This window comes from Hydra viridissima, unplaced genomic scaffold, assembly GCF_058129835.1.
Source record: "Hydra viridissima isolate aposymbiotic clone 2 unplaced genomic scaffold, HvirCarnegie_v1 scaffold_16, whole genome shotgun sequence".
NCBI classification, from domain to species: domain Eukaryota; kingdom Metazoa; phylum Cnidaria; class Hydrozoa; order Anthoathecata; family Hydridae; genus Hydra; species Hydra viridissima.
Window position 1 is genome coordinate 8831708 of NW_028324315.1, and position 19244 is coordinate 8850951.

The following is a 19244-nucleotide window of genomic DNA, read 5'->3' on the forward strand; positions in this document are numbered from 1 at the left end:
TTACATAAAAAAAAGTGCGGACGTAATATATTTTCTGTATTCATAAAAGTAACAGTTTATCGTGGTTTTTTTGTATTCAAATGAAAAAAAGGTACATGGTCATGTTGTTCATACATCAACTACAAATGTGCAAAACAGATTACCACTTGTCGCAAAATTCCTTTTGAATTTTGAAAAACAAACTCTTAAAGTCGCGTCGCTTCTCAATCTATAAATCTTTTGATTCAAAAGTTGGAAAACATAATCATGAACTACAACTGGGTATTTGATTCTGTAATTGGGTATTTGATTAAAAGAAAGTGTTTCTAAAATCTGTTTTAAATACGTTTTCTCTTTTGTAATCACATTTTAATTTAAAAGGTTGCTTTTTTTTTTTTAATTTAGTTTAAAAAGAATACACTTCAGTTAGGTCAGCAATTTAAATTTATTACAAATTAAGGTTTAATAAATGATGCATAAGTATCTTCTCAATCTTCTTAATAATCTACTTTATCCTTTTGATTCGTTATTAACAAATAAAAACCAAACGCCGATGCTTTTCTAATATACTAAAATTTAATGCCTTGAATTTTGTCAACGAATATTTGATTATTATAGGGTTGTTACATATGCCATCAAGCTGTTGAAAAAGTTCGTTCTCTTTCATCCCACGATGACTTGACAAAAAAGGTTTTTTTAACTTTTCTACTGTTATGTCAAACCTTCGCAAAAAATTGTAATTTTCATAAAATAGTAAATTTTGAATTGATTCCGGTATGATTTTTTTTTTTTTTTTTTTTAAGGAAACGTGGTGTAACTAACGTTACTTACATTTTTTTGCATGTAACAGCCACATAAAACAATAGTTATCAAATGCAAAAATGGACATGGTTTCCATGTATAAAATATAACGAATAATTAAAAAAATTAAAAAATTAACAACCACCAATTATTTTCTAAAAATCTGCAAAAAAAATAATAATAACTTTTTGATATTTGGATCATTTAATTGGTAATTTATTAAAGAATAAAAAACCATAAAAAGTGGTTTCTCAAAACTGATTTTGATTTTGGAATAAATGAACTTTTTAAGAAAAAGTTTCATAGCAATGACCTTAGCAACGCAAAACATAGTTCTTTGATTAATGCGGTCTTCAATTGATAAGTTACAAGCTAAAACATGTTTTCAATGAAGTCTTACTTTATCATATTCTCAAGTTTAAGTTAAAAAAATGTCGCTAAACGGTGTTTAATTTGTTAAATAGCTTGAAAGTTTGTATGAGTGGAAAAAAATTATTTTTTCTTACTAAAAAGACTTGGATTCTCTAAAAACACAAACCTAAAAATGGCTAGGTCCCATGTAAGAAGGGGGAAAAAAAACTATCAAGGCATGAATTATTACGAAAATTACAATAATAAAGAACAGTGACACCGCAAGAAGTTAACCCTTGTACAAAAAAAAAAGCCCACAAAAATTAATGCAAAAATAAACTCCATAAGTTGTCATTGATGATTTCAATTTTATAATTAACTTTTATTTAATGATTCAAGAAGTTATGAATGGTACTTGTTGCTTCTCAATAATTTTCATACAAAATTGCCCTAACAAAAAGAATGAAACTTTATTTGATCTGGGAACTTTATTGTACTTTTTGCAACTGGTAACTTTTGAAACATGTCAGAAATCTTCTAGTTTTTTTTGTAGGAAAAATTATGAAGTAAAATCGAATTATTGATGTTTTAAAAAGTTTTGGAATAAAAATGGGACATTTCCCTCACTGGATTAATTGACTGCAATAAATGCAGAATTAGAAAATGCACAATTAGGTCTTATCTAACTGCATAAGTTCGACGATAGAATTTGCGCCACCAATGAAAAGGGTTTTATGATAAGGAAGCTGAAAAACTGAAAACATGTCTGCTGAGCTTTTTTAGTTTTTGAAACTGTAGAGATCTTTTCTTTTTTACTATTTAATCTTATTTTGTATTTTTCTATGTTTTTGAATTTTGCTAAACATATTGTCATTAAAAATATAATTTCTATTGAAGCAATCGTGTGAATCGCTTAAAACTCTCTGGAAATGTTCACTTTAGTATTCTCTAAGGAGGAAGACATTTCGAATTGTTTTAAAGCTCTGTTCCATTCTCCTTTTTTTTTTTTTTGAAATTTTTATCACTGAAAATAAGTGTTTTATTAAAAAAAACGATCTTATAAAGTTGTTGCAAGAAAAAATGCGATAAGTTTGAGAAACATTAAATTTGTTAAAAAAAAAAGGTTAAATTGCTGTTGAAAGAAATTCTAAGTTCGCATCCATGTAAACTTTCTTTCAAAACAAACCTGGGTTTTTAACATAGAACTAAGGGTCTGCGTCTCGGAATCGTTTTCTCAAAATGACCCAGAATTCATTTTTAGATCCTTTTCGCAGATATTGAACACACCATATGCCTTTTCTCCCCTGTATTCCTTCAGGAAGTACTGCCAAACCAGTGAGCGACGGCTCTTTGGCATTTTTGTTTGGTGTTTTACGATGTTTAAATCATAATAAATAACATACACAAAGTTATAAGGTTTTTAAATTCGTTGAATAAATTGTAAACAAATTTATACGGTTTTCATAACCTTAAAAATTTGATTTACAACTTTTTGCTGCTCCAAACATTTTATTTAAGTTTTAACAACTTTTACAGGTTTTCAATGTCGATTAAAATTTAAAGCTACAACTTTTTACGGCTTTCATAACCGTTTTATTAATTTTTTTTCGAAGTTGAATGGATTTCGACATCGTGTAATTAACTTTTTTCAAAGTTTAACGGATTTCAACTTTGTTTAAATTAAGAAACGTCACTAAACTGACGGCTTTCAAAATCGAACAAAAAATATACGAATTTGAAAACCGTAACTCGATTGTTATTTCTCTAATACAAATTTTCAAGTGCTAACTAATCCTTTTTAACATCAAGATGGATTTGTTTATATAAAGAGAAATATTAAAAGAAATGACGAGGAAAAACTAAAAGAAATAAGCGAAATGCTCGGGTATCATCCGTTCGCCATTGATCAAACTATTTTCTATATAAACAACGTTTCTTCGCAAAAGTATATTGATCTTTTTTGATCATTTTTGATCATTTTTGATCATTTTTGATTTTTACCACAGAAGCAGAAACTTAGTCTTTAACAACCATCAATCGACTTGTTTTTAACCAAATAGATACATTACATTTTTTAGCTCATTGATTTTTTGATTTGGCAAGAAAATATATGAAGAAAGCAAAGGTTAACAATTATTTTTACTTTCATTTTTTCTTATTAAAAAAAACAAGGTCTGCTCTTCATCATTTGCTTTTTCACAGAAAGAGGGGCTGCTTTTTGAACAGAAAAAAATTCTTTTGAAAAAGATTCTGTTAAAAAGACAGCCTCTTTTTGAGTTTAAAAGACAGCCTCTTTTTGAGTTTCTATCAAAAAGGTTTTAATTTGATGAACCCGTCTCATTTGAGATTTTTTATAGTTTAAATCATTTCAAGCTAAAAGTAATTAAAAACGTAAATTGAGATATAATAAATATAAAAAAATGGCTTATGATTAAATTTTCTCTCAACGGTTAAAAAAAACTCAACATTATTTAATTTGATTTTTTTTTTTTTATTTTTTAGAGGTTGTTTTTTTGTCTGGCAAACGACGCACAGTGACGTCGAAAGCTAAAAAAACGGCAAAAATTATATAACCTGGGGCCAATGCTATAAACATAAAAAACGAAGTTTTTTCCGTAAAACACGAAGTTTTTACCGTAAAAAGCGAAGAAAAAAAAAGTCCATTGCTATAAACATTCAAAAAATTCCGTTTTTAAGATAAAAACTTCGTTTTTAAATCCAATGCTATAAACGAACTAGGGAATCGCCTTTTCAGATAAAAAATGCGTTTTTTCGAAAAAAAACTTCAGATAGATTTTTGATCTCAATTTTAGATATTTTCTTCGTGATTTTTGGCGGCCATTGCTGGAACAACGTTAGCGCTTCAAAATCATTGAACATTCTTTGTTTGTGTTTTTATGTAGATATTTTATAGATAAAACTGAAAAGGATTTTAGTAACTCCATAATAAACTAATTACTTAAAATATGCATTTAATCGATTATTCAGTTCCTTGTTGTGGTTCGTTAAAACGTATTTAACATTCCATTTCCTATTTATGTAGGTTTTCGATAGTAATTTTGGTTAAACAAATTTTTCATAATGTTTGACTAAAGAAAAGTATAAATAGTCAACAAATATGCCATATAATACACAAATACACAACAAAATAATACACAAATACACAACAAAATAAAATGCTGTCTAAAGAACTTAAAATGATACTAGCAATAAAGATTAGAGAAAACAAAGAGGTTCTTCTTGGGAAGCTTGGTATGTTTTAATTAGCAAACTATTTAAATAAAAATATGTATAATTGCATTATATTATATAAATATATATATATATATATATATATATATATATATATATATATATATATATATATATATATATATATATATATATATATATATATATATATAGGTAAGCTTTTTTAGGTATGATTCCTATTATAAAATAATATATTATTATAGAATATTTAGTATTTTACTATATAAGACTATATTATACTATATATTGATTATTTATTTCATCTACTTTTAGGTCCATCTATTACTATGAGGCATAGAAATAGAATTTGGGAAGACATAATGTCACATTTAAATAGTTTAGGGGCAAAAATTGAAGATATCAACCAGCTACGTAGTAGAGAGTGGGATTATTTGCGAAGAGCTACAATGCAAAATTTTGCTAAGAGTCTAAAAACAGGTATAGTTTTGTTATATATATATATATTTATATATGTCTGTGTGTGTGTATATGTATATATATATATATATATATATATATATATATAATTAAATATTTTTGTATATATATATTATATATACAAATATATATATAATTTTTTTTTTTTAAGGTGCTGCAGGGAGACAACTAACAGAATTAGATAATGTTGTTTTAGACATTATTGACAGGAAGTCAATAAATGTATCTGGAATCGATGTTCCTGATTTTAATATCTCTTTTTGTACAACAGATGATGCATTGTCATCCACTCCCAACCAACTTTCCACTCCCACTGCCACCCTTTCTTCATCAAGTAAAGAAGTAGACTTTACTTTGAAACAATCTTCTGATACAGCTTCTTTTATTTCGTCTATGTCTGGTATATTTTTCTTTGTTGGTTAAGACTAGTTGTGTTATAAAATACATATATATATATATATATATATGTATTTTATAAAATACATATATATATATATATATATATATATATATTTCTATTTCTATAGTTTATAGAGTTAATTGATTGTTTATATTAGATGCAAGATTTGATTGTATGTCCTCCCCTAATTTAGACAATACCACTCTTGTTAGTGACAGTTGTCAGATACTTCAAGGTAATGCAATTTATAAATTAATTTTTTTTAAATCTCAGTTGTTTAATTTAGTTAATTGTAGGTTTTAGACTTATAATTATATAACAGACAACATCAATTTGTGCTTAATTTTTACACAACTAGTATTTCCAAAACCATTAAAAACTTCTTATTTTTAAAGGAATCTAAACCACCTTTCTTATTATTTTAGTTAACTGATCTTGTTTTGACTCCTAGAATTAAATTTTAGATTCAATTCAAAATAAACCATCAAGGGGGGCATTAAAAAAATTAAAAAGAAAACAAGCTAGAGAAAGTCTCCTGGTAGATGGAAGTTTTAAAAAATTGAAAGTAAGTGTTTTACGGTTAGAAAAAGAAAGATTAAAAAAAGAACAAGAATTAAGAGTAAAACTTCTGAAATTGGACGTTGCTCTCAGACAACAGCAAATTCGAAAAGAAAAGGCTTTAACAATATGTTACACAACAGCAACAAAGCTAATGAATGAGAAATTGCAACCTTCAAACCAGCAACATTTTGTAAATACAGAAACGGTATTTTAAAATTAATTTGTAATAATATTTAGTATGACTTTATCATTAACAAATTTTTTGTATTTAGTATAACTTGTAGCTTGTATTTAGTATAACTTTATCATTAACAAATTTTTTTTGTTTTAGGAGGAAATTCTTGAGCATTAAGAGAAGAGCTACATCATAATTTTATGTTAAATTTCGAAAAATGTTGTATAACTATATTTAAACATTCACCTTGAAGGTATTTAACTGTAAAGCCATGACCAATTACATTTTTTAGTAACAATAAAAATATAACTTCAACCTGAAATTGTTCTTGTTATTTCATTTTTTTTATCACCATTACCTTACAGTAATAAGTTCTGTAAAACTTCACACAAACATTAAGACCAATGCTGTTGCGATGTGAAATAGATACAAGCATCACAACTATATATAACTATATATAAGGTATTGCATTGGCTAGTGGTTGATTTTAAAATTTAAACAAAACAATATCTTTCATATTTTAAATTTATTTTGTAATCTAGTTTAATATTAATACGATCATATCTTAATTTTATGCTATTAAGCATTTTTTACCTTTTTAAAATACTCTTAATAAGAATTGCTCCTAACAACAAAAGCTAACAAATCTCCTAATTTTTTTTTAAGCGTGTTCTATAAAAAAACAAAATACACATACTATATAAAAACAGATATAAACATATATTTTTATGGTCTAATATTTTATAAAAATTTCTTGCATTTATTAAAAAGTCATTGTGTGAATTTTTTTCCAATTTTAATTCAACTAATTTAGGCACAAATCTATGATCCATGTCAAAACTATTTTGATAGATCCTATGCTCTAGAGCAAATTGTATATGAATTTTTAAACAATACTTTTAAGTAAAGTAGTTAAGTAGCTGTAATCGTCTATTCAAAGCTCCATCATTCTGATTTTCTTGAGCTAGATTTTCATCAGCTTGTTCTTCTTCGCGTTCTTCAAAGTCATTACCGTTGTCTTCATGTTGAATACAAAAGTTATGGATAACAAATCCACACATGATAAGCTTAGAGGCATCTTCGACCTTATGCAAACGAATTCCAGTTTTCAAAGCATAAAACCTGTTTTTGACAATGCCAAAACATCGCTCAATTATGTTTCTAGTTTTTCTCTGTGCTTTGTTGAAACGTTTTTGAGCTCCGTCTGGATCACCAGGAAAAGGTGGAATTAACCATTCTCGACATGGGTACGCAGAGTCAGCCAAAATTACAGCTCCATTAAATGGAAGCTCTCCAATTTCAAACTTGTTCCATAGGTTACAATTTCTTAGAACCTAATAGTAGTAAAATCACAATATTTAAATTTACTGTAAGTTACATTATAATACATTATATTAGTTAGTCTAAGTTACATTTTAATTAGCAATCATAATAGTTCAAATAGTATGTTCAATATGAACATACCGAAGAATGTCACGTACTAGTTGAATACCCAGCATTAGTGAACTAACAATTGTAAAATATAACTTAGTGACAGGCTTACATGTGCATCATGCCACCTTCCTGGACTGTTGGTCGATGCATAAAATATGGACGTGTCGGGTCCACATACTGCCATTGCATTTATGCTATGGACATGATGGCGATTGATTAGAGAATCTTCATCTGCTTGAGGAGGGTTAGAAAGGAGTATATGAGACCCATCCAGAACACCACATACGCACGGAAAACCTCCGATTTCCATAAACTTTTGTGGAAGAGTGGAGCAATCATTCGGCCATTTTATGATCTCTTGTCGAATCTAATCTTATAAGATAACAATTTTTCTCTTTACTAAACTTAGTTTTTAATTTTCACACTAAAATAAAAATAATAAGCAACTTTATATGACAACGTAAAACTTTCAATAGTTTTATTAACTTAATACACTAACATTGAAAATAGCTTCTCCTACACTGTGTATAATACGATAAATTGTGTTGGTAGAGATTCCATGACAGTCTCTGAGAACATGAAAAAAAACATTTGTGCCAATAAAATGAAGAAATACCATTATCTGGAAACGTACTGAAATGCTTTTATTTCGCTTAGTATAATGTTGCAAATCATCTTTAAGCCTAGTTTCTAAAAAATCTAATACAGGGGCCAATGCTATAAACAATTCGAAGTTTTTTTCGAGAAAAAAAATCTTTCGTAAAAACGCAATTTTTCACGTACGAAAAAAAGTTCGTAATCTCGAAGAATTTATCGCTGTTTGTATTTTTTTCGGCCATTGCTATAAAGCATAAAACGTATGCGTCACTAAAATTCACGAACTTTTTTATCCGTAATACATAGTAGTTATATAATAGTAATTTTTATTGTAATTTTTATTTATTAGGCCTAATTAATGAATTTTATTAGTCATTAAGTATGCTGTGCTGTCTATTCTACTTTTATGAATATTTTTACATTCTAGTGTTTGGTGTTTAAAAAAGCTGTGTAAAATTAAAGTAGGAACATGAATTTAATTTTTTCGGGCGAAGACTTAGATTTCGAAGTTGCAGAAAATTAGCTTCGCCACCGATTGCCTCGAGAGGTTGGTGTTTAAAACATTACTTAAAATTACTATATATATATATATATATATATATATATATATATATATATATATATATATATATATATATATATATATATATATATATATATATATATATATATATATATATATATATATATATATATATATATAATGATTTTTTATCGAACAAAATCAGAAATCAAACTAAATAGGCGCAGAAATTATATTTTTGTTTTGTTTTTCAATATCATTTTAGTTTAATGGTCGCTTTTTTAACGAAGATGTTTCTGACAACGTTTTTCGAGAGCAGTATCGAGTCCCAAGAGCTGTATTAGATTTTTTAGAAACTAGGCTTAAAGATGATTTGCAACATTATACTAAGCAATTTGCAACATTATACTAAGCATTTCTTCATTTTATTGGCAGAAATGTTTTTTTTCATGTTCTCAGAGACTGTCATGGAATCTTTACCAACACAATTTATCGTATTATACAGTGTAGGAGAAGCTATTTTCAATGTTAGTGTATTAAGTTAATAAAACTATTGGAAGTATATATATATATTTACATATATATATATATATTTAGATATATATAAAATTGATATATACTATACATTACATCATGTTATCACTGTTAATTTTATATACTGTAATATATCTCTGCTGTTTTTGAATAGAATGATTAAATTGCCATTATTATTACCCTTGTTATATATCATTAGCACTGTTAGTAGCTTACTTTACATTAGTTTATAACTATTTGTATATAAACTCGAATGTAAAATCTTTATTTAGAAATATGATTGATTGATTACATACTTATATTATGTTAATATATACTATATATTACATACTTATACTATAACATTTGTAAATATATATATATATATATATATATATATATATATATATATATATATATATATATATATATATAAAATATAATGTAGCAATACATATTTTTATTTAAATAGTTTGCTAATTAAAACATACTAAGCTTCCCAAGAAGAACCGCTTTGTTTTCTCTGATCTTTATTGCTAGTAACATTTTAAGTTCTTTAAACAGCATTTTATTTTGTTGTGTATTTGTGTATTATTTTGTTGTGTATTTGTGTATTATATGGCATATTTATCAACTCTTTATACTTTTCTTTAGTCAAACACTATGAAAAATTTGTTTAACCAGAATTACTATCGAAAACCTTCATAAATAAGTATGGAATTTTAAATTCATGCATGCATTGTTAACGAAGCACAACAAGGAACTGAATAATCGATTAAATGCAGATTTTAAGTAATTAGTTTATTATGAAGTTACCAAAATCCTTTTAAGCTTTATCTATAAAATATCTGCATAAAAACACAAACAAAGAATGTTCAATGATTTTGAAGCGCTAACGTTGTTCCAACAATGGCCGCCAAAAATCACGAAGAAAATATCTAAAATTGAGATCAAAAATCTATCTGAAGTTTTTTTTCGAAAAAACGCATTTTTTATCTGAAAAGGCGATTCCCTTGTTCGTTTATAGCATTGGATTTAATAGCGAAGTTTTTATCTTAAAAACGGAGTTTTTTGAATGTTTATAGCAATGGACTTTTTTTTTCTTCGCTTTTTACGGTAAAAACTTCGTGTTTTACGGAAAAAACTTCGTTTTTTATGTTTATAGCATTGGCCCCAGGAAAAAAACATAAAATTCCAAACTGTTAAAAAAAAAAAAAAAAAAAAAAAAGTGAGCAATTTTTTATTCTTTTGTTTTTATTTTGGTGTTTTTACTTTAACTTGAATATTGCAGTGATATTTAAGTTCTAAATATAATTTCAATTTCCAATTTTACTTAGTTCTTGAAGCATTGATTTAATTTCTAATTTTAATTTTACTTCTTTTGAATCAGTTCTGATGAAATTTCAGTTCAGTTTTTATGATTTCAATCATTTTAATTCTTATTTCAGTTTCTAAATCAGTTCATATTTTACTTCTATCAAATTTCACAGCAATTAGTAGTCCTAACGACACATTTTTTTGAAAAAATTAAAGTGTAGTCTTGAAGTGTATGAATTTGGGTAACTTGTACTTGTTGCATTCAAAAAAAAAAAAAAAATAAAAACCTTATGGCTCTTTCCGGGGCCTTAAAAAAAAAAAAAACTTACCCCACCCCGTGGTAAGTTGGCGCAAACTATAATAAAGATTACAAACGTATTAGTGAGTAAAAATTTATAAAAAATTTTTAATATTTCTATGAGCTAGAAGCAGTTAGTAGTTCGAATATGAAGCCAAAACAACACCCCTCCTTTGTTCCTGGTAGCAAAATCCACTAAAAAATTTTTTTTGTAAAAAATAAATTAAAAAAATTTTTTTTTGTAAAAATAAATTTTTTTAATATTGTTACAAATAATAATTTTAAAAAAATTGATTTTATAAAGATATTTTTGTTTTCCAGCTTCCCCTGTGAAAATTTTTCCATTAAACCCCAAATACCTTTCAATAAACTGCCTAAAGATCCTGAAAAACGACAACTACTAAAAAAACCTGACTGATAATAGTAAATCAATTGTGACTGGAATATTTATAGTAGTTTTATTCATAGGACCCAAGATGAAATGGTCAATTAGGAAAGTTCCCTGAGATTTCTGATACTTTTTGATAAAAGACTCTGCAGATAAACGCAATTCGTCAACTTACCCCTGCTGACAACTAGCCCCGGTCTCCCCTATCATTGTTTTAAGAAATAATGTAATACATAAGTTTCAAAAAGAAAATTTAAAAATTTTTTAATTTAATAATAAACATCTAAATAACCATACAAATAGTCATAAAATAGTCATTCAATGATTCAATTTAGTTATAAGATTTTTTTTTTTGAAATTGAAAGAAAATATCTGGTTGAATTATAATTACAAGTTTTTGTTCAGTTTCATAAAAACTCTCATCTCTAATGATTTTTTCATTCGATTGCGGCGACCAACAGTTAAAATTCCACAAAGTGAAAAAATCCTTTCTACAAACGCCTGTGATGCTGGGGCGGACAGTAAATCTTCAGCCAAAATTGCAATCTTGCTATACTTGCTTTTGTTTTGTTTCCAAAAGAGCAGGCCGTTACTTTGCAGCGCTTCATCACCGCTTATGTCAACCAAATACCTTGACAGCTGACTTGCAACAGTGAGATTGTCTTGGTTATAAATTTTTCCTTCTTTTGTAAAGATTTTATTTGACAAGAACTTAAAGCGCTTTATGGCAGCAAATTCACATTCAGATCCATTTGACTCAGCAGCAGCTTGTAATTCTTGTTCTACTCCACAAACTTTTATTATATACATCTTTGCTGCATGGAGCAAGGTGTCCATTTCCGGTGTGAGGATAAAGACAGCAACGGTTGGATCTAACAAACATGCAGCAGACGGAAGAGGATTAAACGTATCTGAGTCCGGCTGCAGAATTGATTGAAACCGTTGACGTAGATCTCCAAGAAGATTCGCTGTCAAAGACTTGTTGGTAGGATATTCTTGTAAATGGCATTCCAAATTGAGTATAGATGGTAGAACCTGTGAAAGAGACTGGGCATCGGTCTGAAGTATATCTGTTTGTACTGCAAATGGTTCCGAAAGTGAAGAAATGTTTTGAAGACGAACCCATTCACTTGCTTTGAATGTGTCGATTCCTAAATTTAAGTAAACTATCTGTAATTAAAGTTTACTAATAACAATTGTAATAACTAATAATTGCCATTGATGTACGTCTCATTTTTCCATTCTGTTGTGATGCGATTTAAAAGGCAGGGTAAAGTCTTTCCGTGTTTTTAGTAAACCTAATTTAAAGACTATATACCCTGTCTTGTTTTTTAATGATAATGACTAATGAACTTACAATTTATTAACATTTTCGTTTTTTTAGTTTAAATAAGGTAAGACACAATTTTGTAGATTTAATAAATTTCCGAAAACAATTTATATACACTAATAACATAAATAATAAAATAATATGTACCAATTTCTGTAAGAACTTCATTCACCGATGTCTTTATTTTCAACAGCCGGTCAATCATCTGATATGTACTGTTCCATCTTGAGGTGCAGTCAGTTATCACAGACTTCCCACACTTGTCAATAAGTTTCTCAATTGCCACACTTGATTTCCTAATTCTTGATACAACTTGTCTCGTTTCTAAGATGGTTGCACTATAATGTTCATAAACTGGTTTTATGAGAAGCTGGAGTGTGTGAGCCATACAGGGCATTCGACGATATGGAATATGATCTGGTAGGAATAAATCAGTTTGTTCTGACTGAGACTGGATCTCTTCCTCATCAGTTTCATGTTCAGACTCGTCAGATTCAAACTCATAAGATTCAGATTCGTCAGATTTCTTAGCTGCATGCACTTCCTGTAAGAGCCTGATGGCTTTAACCATATTCGACCCGTTGTCTGAAACAATCAACATAACTTGATTTTCTCTAATACCCCACTGGTCAAGACATTTCTTTAAACATTCGGCAAGCATCTCACGCGTGTGGGGATGTTGGAGTTCCATCAAATTTAGGAAAGCATGTCGTGTTTTATCAATGGTGGTGTCATAGAAACAAGCAGATATTCCAAGGAACGATGCTGTGAGACCCTTCTTCGTCCAACCATCAAGACAAATTGTTACTTTGGGTGTACGATTTATCAAGTCTTTCAGTTGTGCAGATTGTCGAAGAAAACGCTCGTTTATCCGCTTGTTCAGTGTTGCAGACCCTGCAATATAAAATTTAAATCAGTTAAAATTTAATGCTCATCAGTTTGTGTAGTTAGTTACTATAGTGTTACATTAATGATACTATAATTACAGGTAAACATTTAAAAAATGTTTAGCATTGAATGAATCTAAAACAATAATTTAAAAATTTAGTTGTGTTAATTATTACCTGGCAATTTAAATTTTGGGTCAAGCGTTTTTATCATCTTTCGAAACGACGGCTGATCTAGCAATACCATCGGAATGCTGGTATTAACAATCATTTCAATCACGCTATCCTGACGCACTTGATATTCACTTGAGTCCGTTGGCCACGCGGTGATTCGGTGTTCAAAGCTCTCTCTTATTTTCTGGGTTTTTGTCTTTCCACTATTTCGGGAAGATGTAGAATTGATTTCATCAATTTTACGTTTCAAAAACATTTTTTCTGCATTTCGTTTTTTCTTTTCATCCGTGTAACATTTGTGTGTCTCTTTATGTATTCTCTGAATGTGCGCTACTAAGTTACTGGAATTTTTTCCGGCAAGAAATGCTCCACACGCGCCCTCATTATTTATGTCCTGTACTAGACACGTGGATTTGTCAGTTTTTTCATCGTAAACGAAGAATTTCCATACAGGACTGTCACGCTTCCTACCAGCCAACAACCTTGATAAACTCATTATTCTGTTATTGATTGATTTGAAACTCTTAAGAATCTATAGATTTTTATTTTATTTTACAACAAAAGATTGGACGCATTGAATTTATACTTAACGTAATGACAAGCACGTGACCAGTTTTGTGGTCCATTAATACATTCAATAATCATTTCAAATATCATCGTTATGGTCAAACATGTGCTCGAATTTCAAACCAAGTATGTAAAATTTGTAAATTAATTGTCAAAAAAAACTAATTATTACTACTAAGACTTGCCGATTCTGGCGCATTTCCATTTTCTATAGAAAAAATGACATATCGGGTTCTGACGCATTGACATTTTTATAATTCTGCATCCTGATTTTCTGCAATCATGAATTGTGTATTCTGTCACATTGTGATTCATAAAAATACCGCATTAGTATTTTTATAATATAGTGATTTGCTATAGTTAATGAATTCAAGATGGCGTCGTGTTTTTAATTTTTTAATTTTTTAATTTCTGCAATCATTTTTGTTGACTTACCTTTTTTGTGTCCTCGTGTTCTAGACCAAAGAGTTGATCATAGTCCATAAATGTAAAGCACGGTTTTATAATTAAAAGGTCGGGGTAAAATTCCATCCGAGTTTTGCAAACAGATGGGAGCAAATGTCGTCGTAAAATCTTTTCTTATCAATGGTTTTTAAAACTGAAAAATCTTCTGCACGACAAGGATGACCTCTATTTTGGAGCAGTTGAAACAAAATGTACTGGACATTCATAAAACTTTTTCTTTTTAATTCTTTCGGTTTGTCTTTTCCGTACACCAGATCGTATAAGAAAGACAAATCCTTGAAATCTTTGATGAGCTGTTCTTCGAGGTATTCTATATCGTCTCGCTTACCGACAAGCACGTAATAGATATAGTTGGCATTTTCATAATGGTTTGTATAATTGAGTTGTTTTAAAAAGATTAAAATGTGTTCTTTGGTAATGCGAGAATATTTCACATGCGTATTTTCAGAATGAACTAATAAGTTTAACGCCTTGAATTTTTTCTCTAATTTTTCAAAGACTTCTTCAGGAATCTTACAGTTTTGTTTGCCTTGATATTGTTTGATGCACTCTTGAAAGTGAATGATGCGTGAGTAAGTGTATTTGTTCACCGAATTGGATCGGTCGTAGTCTTTATTGGGAACAGTTGTTTCTAACATTTCTTGCTGACCTGAACACACGAGACAGAATTTTTTATTGCTGTCGTCCATCTCAAACTGGCTGGGATCGTTGTTGATGCAAAACTTGCATTTGGTGCGTGAGACAAGTGTCTGAGTGATTTTAATATCGTTCCACTGTCGTTGAGAAAGCGTTTCTTCCGCGATGGTAAAATATTGACGTTGAAGCTGGTTTTTTTCCTCGTCAAATTTAGCACGATCTTCAAACGAAAGCTGTGTTTGTAAAATGTCTTGGTATCGCTGGATGAGGTGATTTGTCTTAGCGATAAACGTTATTTTCTCGGTCTTGCGTTTATCCAATTCTTCTTTAGCCTCCAACAGATGCTTAATAGCTTCATCTGACAGGTCGTGTTTGTTTTCCAAAAGAAGAGATATGGATTTCAAGTGTGCTATATCGTCAAGATTATCCTTGTCAAACTTGTCCATAATTTTTGTGTTTAATAAGACAATGCTCATTTTTTAATGAGAGATAGTTCATTCTTTTAATTCGTCATCGTATTTTCTATTCTACAGTAAACTATAGTGAAAAAAAATTTTTTAAAAATGACTTAAATAAAATTCTTTTTATATAAAATGAATGCGATATATAAAGATGATCTTATTAATATGCTTAGTGGTGAAGAGGTGAAATGTTCTACTGATAAATCTAGTCAATATATTAAATTCGAAAAAAACGTTCGAAAGCTTCCAAAGTGTGTTAAAATATCGTTTATAGAAATGATTAAAACAATACCATTAGAAGAAATTTTAATACTCTTAAAAAATTCTTTTGATACACATAATCGTATTGAAATGAGAAAAACAAAGGTTAAAGGGTTATCGAATGCTTTCTCGGTAAAAAGAATTTATCGGCATTATAATGGAGAAATTGTTGGTAATGCGAAAGCAAATTTAGATACAAGTAAAGAATAATTTTATATATCTTTATATATAAAATTTACATTTTTCATAGAATAGCACCTAAAAAGGGAATGCTATTAAAGGGTGAGTTCGGTCCGAGCAATAATCCAGATCCAATAGATTGATAACCATTTCCATTTTTAACAAAAAGTCCTTCACCCATAGTAGGTTTCACCCAAGGTCTTAAAAAGACTCCTGATCCTGCAGCAGTCATTTTCATTCCACTTCCATTCTTTTTCAAGTAAACGATTCCTCTTCCTGCAATTTTATCAACCATAGCAGAGCCAGCAGAAGAGCCTACTCCTGCTAACAATCCAGTGGCGAGAGCAGGAACTACTCTTGTTGCAAGTGTGCTACCTAACATACCTAGTAACGGTAGAAGAGCACCGATGAATCCACCTTCAATGGTTGAGTTGTGTGCAAGTTGTCTTTTGCTCAGTTTGAGTGTAACACCTTTACCAGCTTCATACGCTTTTGTAATTTTTTTCAATTGCGCATGAGTGATAGCGAGAATATGTTCACCGTTCAAGTCTTGATGAGATAGTCTTATATTGACATCAGTCTTGTCTTGAATCGCTTTTTTAATTTTATCAGATTGACTTTGTGAAATGTTTAATTTTACTTTTTGGTAACTCATTTTTTAAATAAAAGAAAAAAAATTATCGTTGAACAGCGCTGCTCGTAAAAAGATCTTGAAGCACAGAGGTTATTCTTTCTCTCACGTGAAATCGGAGGATAATGTCTTCACCTCTAAAGTCGATCAAATTACCGTTTTGATCTAAAATTCTTGTTTCCATTCTTGAAATTCTACCCACCATGATAGGCAAGTATATCAAGTGGAAAGGTTTTTCGCTAATTTTGTAGCCTGGAGGAGTGTCAGGATGAAAAGAGTAAATGTCAGATGTTCTTTTTCCGTTATCATAAGATGCTCCGATCGCATCGTTTGTGATTCTGATGATGGTCACATCGTCTATTCTCGAAAGTGCTTCAGACTCGTAATAGTCAATATAACTTGTGACTTTATCTGGATTAGCTGGATCTTCTTTTTTCTCTACATAGGTATATTCTGCTTTATTAAATCCAAGAACAGGAGCTAAACTGTTGTTCACGTTGAAATCCACCCAATATTTTGTTGTAGCTCCAGGTTTTCCAAATTTCAGAGTAGATCTTAAAGTCATTAGGTTTGCACCGATAACAACACCATCCTTTCTATACAAGTTTCCAAGTTGTTTTTCCATTTCCTTCTGAAGATAATCATTAATCTCGTTAATTTCATACGCTCCTTCTTCGATGTAAATGGTGTAGCTGTTTGAACCAGCGTTAGGACTGTATCTGAAAACATTATTTGTCGAATTGATGTTGGTATAGCTGTGAATAGTGTCAAAGCCGACAAGGGCCATTTCATACTTTTTATTAGGTTCAAATTCAATGGGGTTGTCAAACTCGGTTTGGATGACGCTGTTTCTTATGGTTGGAGTTTCTTTTTTTGCTTTTGCAAGGAGATAAAATCCGCTCATCTTTTTATATAGAGTTGGGAAAATAAAAATTGTCAAATCCGCTTCGATATTTTCCACAATCCTTTTTAGAGGATAAATCAATGACGGCAAATCCGTGAGGTTGAGACCAGCAATATTTACAAAACTTTTTAAACTCTTCTTTTTCCATATCGCTGGATACATGATCTTGATAAATGTGGTTTATGTTTTTAAAGTCTTGAGGAAACAAGCAAATGAAATTAGCATTTTCTCGAATGGTTTGTCTAGGCAGCATAAAATAGTTTTGAGCGAGGTAAAAGCAGTCAACGTTAGAATGTCTTCCTCGGATGTAATATTTTTCACATTTGTTTTGTTTGGTCAATTGCAAATCGTCAAAGATCATTAAATTGTTTTTGGATGAATCAAGATCTTCAGGATTAGGCACATCGTCAGCCGTTTCGAAAAATTGGCATTCCATATCCTCTGTGTTATCCCATTTTTTTGAAATTTCATTAATAACGCATTCAGGGCTTACGTTTAATTCCTCAATTTTGCTTTGAATGTTAAACAAATCAAGAATAACTTCCTTTGGCAATTTCTTCTCGAACGAGTTTTTGAGTATTTTATATTCCGGTTGAAAAAGAGATTTTCCAAACACTTGCAAATGATTATAGTCTAACCACCCAGGTCTTAAAAGTAAATTGAGTAGCAACGTTGTTTTTCCACATCCTGATTTCCCAATAATGATTCCACGTATACTTCTAGGTAAAAGCTTGTTATTTTTCCTTTTGTTTTTATTTACATTCCATGACAAATCAATCACTTCCATTTTTTATTATGTTGAATATAAAAAATGTATTGTGTCAAATGCAAAAGAATAACAGAAACGAACAACTTGTACCATTCTATAAGCAAGAGCAATAGAAATATGCTTAAAGGAACTTGTACCGTCTGCGGAAGAGGCAAATGCAAGTTTGTTTCTGCGAATGAAGTCAATGGAGGAGACTTGGTGGAGTCGATCAACAATTTTTCAAAAAAAATAAAGCTTCCATGGGCAAAATTTCCAGGAGAAATGCACATTCCAGGAATGAATTTTGCAGGACCTGGAACCAATTTAGACAAAAGACTCACATCCACAGACATGTATCAAGAGTGGAGCAAACCGGTGGATAGAGTAGACAATGCAGCATACCACCACGATTTAGCTTACAAATATTTAAACGATGTTAAAAGCAGAAATGTAGCAGATCAAATGATGCTTGAAGAAATGAACTCCATTCCAAACCCCACTCAAAAAGAGATAAACGAAAGAAAACTGATCACTCCCATCATCAAAGCCAAAGCTAAATTCGGTCTAGGTGTATCTGTTAAAAAAAAGCACCGGAGAACCTGAAATGGATGGATCTAAAAAATCGTAGATTTTCATTATTCCAAAAAACGAGTTAAATAATTTTCTTTTCTATATAAAAGAAATGAGTTTTATTACAATTGAAAATTTTGATGAGAGTAAATTATCAGTTGGAGAAATTTACGCAGCAACCAAACCAGTAGTCTATCAAAAAGTGCCAGTAAAATATTCTTATCCAAGTGGAGATGGTCCTCTTGTATTACGATCTCCCATCTTATTTTCGTATGGTGTGTGTGAGAATAAAGATCCAGCAACACAAAAATTGACTGGGTATTCCATGTCCTTTGTTTGCTTTGATGCTAAAAAAGGAAAGACAGAACAAGAAGCAAAGTTTATTAGCACAATGGAAAAGATT

At 29.7% G+C, this 19244-nt stretch overlaps 2 protein-coding genes and 1 pseudogene across 9 annotated transcripts; 1 reads left to right on the top strand and 2 right to left on the bottom strand.

Moving 5' to 3' along the window:
* The first annotated feature begins 3923 nt into the window (after positions 1–3923).
* Positions 3924–6279, top strand: LOC149877955 (uncharacterized). 7 transcript variants are annotated; one of them, XM_090074247.1, is made up of 6 exons: positions 3925–4383; positions 4657–4821; positions 4973–5221; positions 5379–5456; positions 5686–5987; positions 6114–6279. In XM_090074247.1, the coding sequence occupies exons 1-6, from the start codon at positions 4308–4310 to the stop codon at positions 6132–6134; spliced, it is 891 nt and encodes a 296-aa protein (XP_089930373.1). In that variant the 5' UTR covers positions 3925–4307; the 3' UTR covers positions 6135–6279. The 7 variants fall into 7 exon arrangements, 6 of the variants coding, with proteins under 6 accessions (XP_089930377.1, XP_089930373.1, XP_089930374.1 ...); XM_090074248.1 differs by having other exon boundaries at positions 5415–5456; XM_090074249.1 differs by having other exon boundaries at positions 3926–4383; positions 4973–5155.
* Positions 6280–11672: 5393 nt separating this feature from the next.
* LOC149877956 (uncharacterized) lies at positions 11673–13515 on the bottom strand (annotated as a pseudogene). Its single transcript, XR_016447947.1, has 3 exons — positions 13422–13515; positions 12505–13251; positions 11673–12178 (listed from the first exon to the last, which is right to left on the bottom strand). The product of XR_016447947.1 is annotated as an uncharacterized LOC149877956 (transcript).
* Positions 13516–17527: 4012 nt separating this feature from the next.
* On the bottom strand, positions 17528–18310 carry LOC149877957 (uncharacterized). The gene has a single exon (XM_090073566.1). The coding sequence runs from the start codon at positions 18308–18310 to the stop codon at positions 17528–17530; it is 783 nt and encodes a 260-aa protein (XP_089929692.1).
* Between the last annotated feature and the right edge of the window lie 934 nt (positions 18311–19244).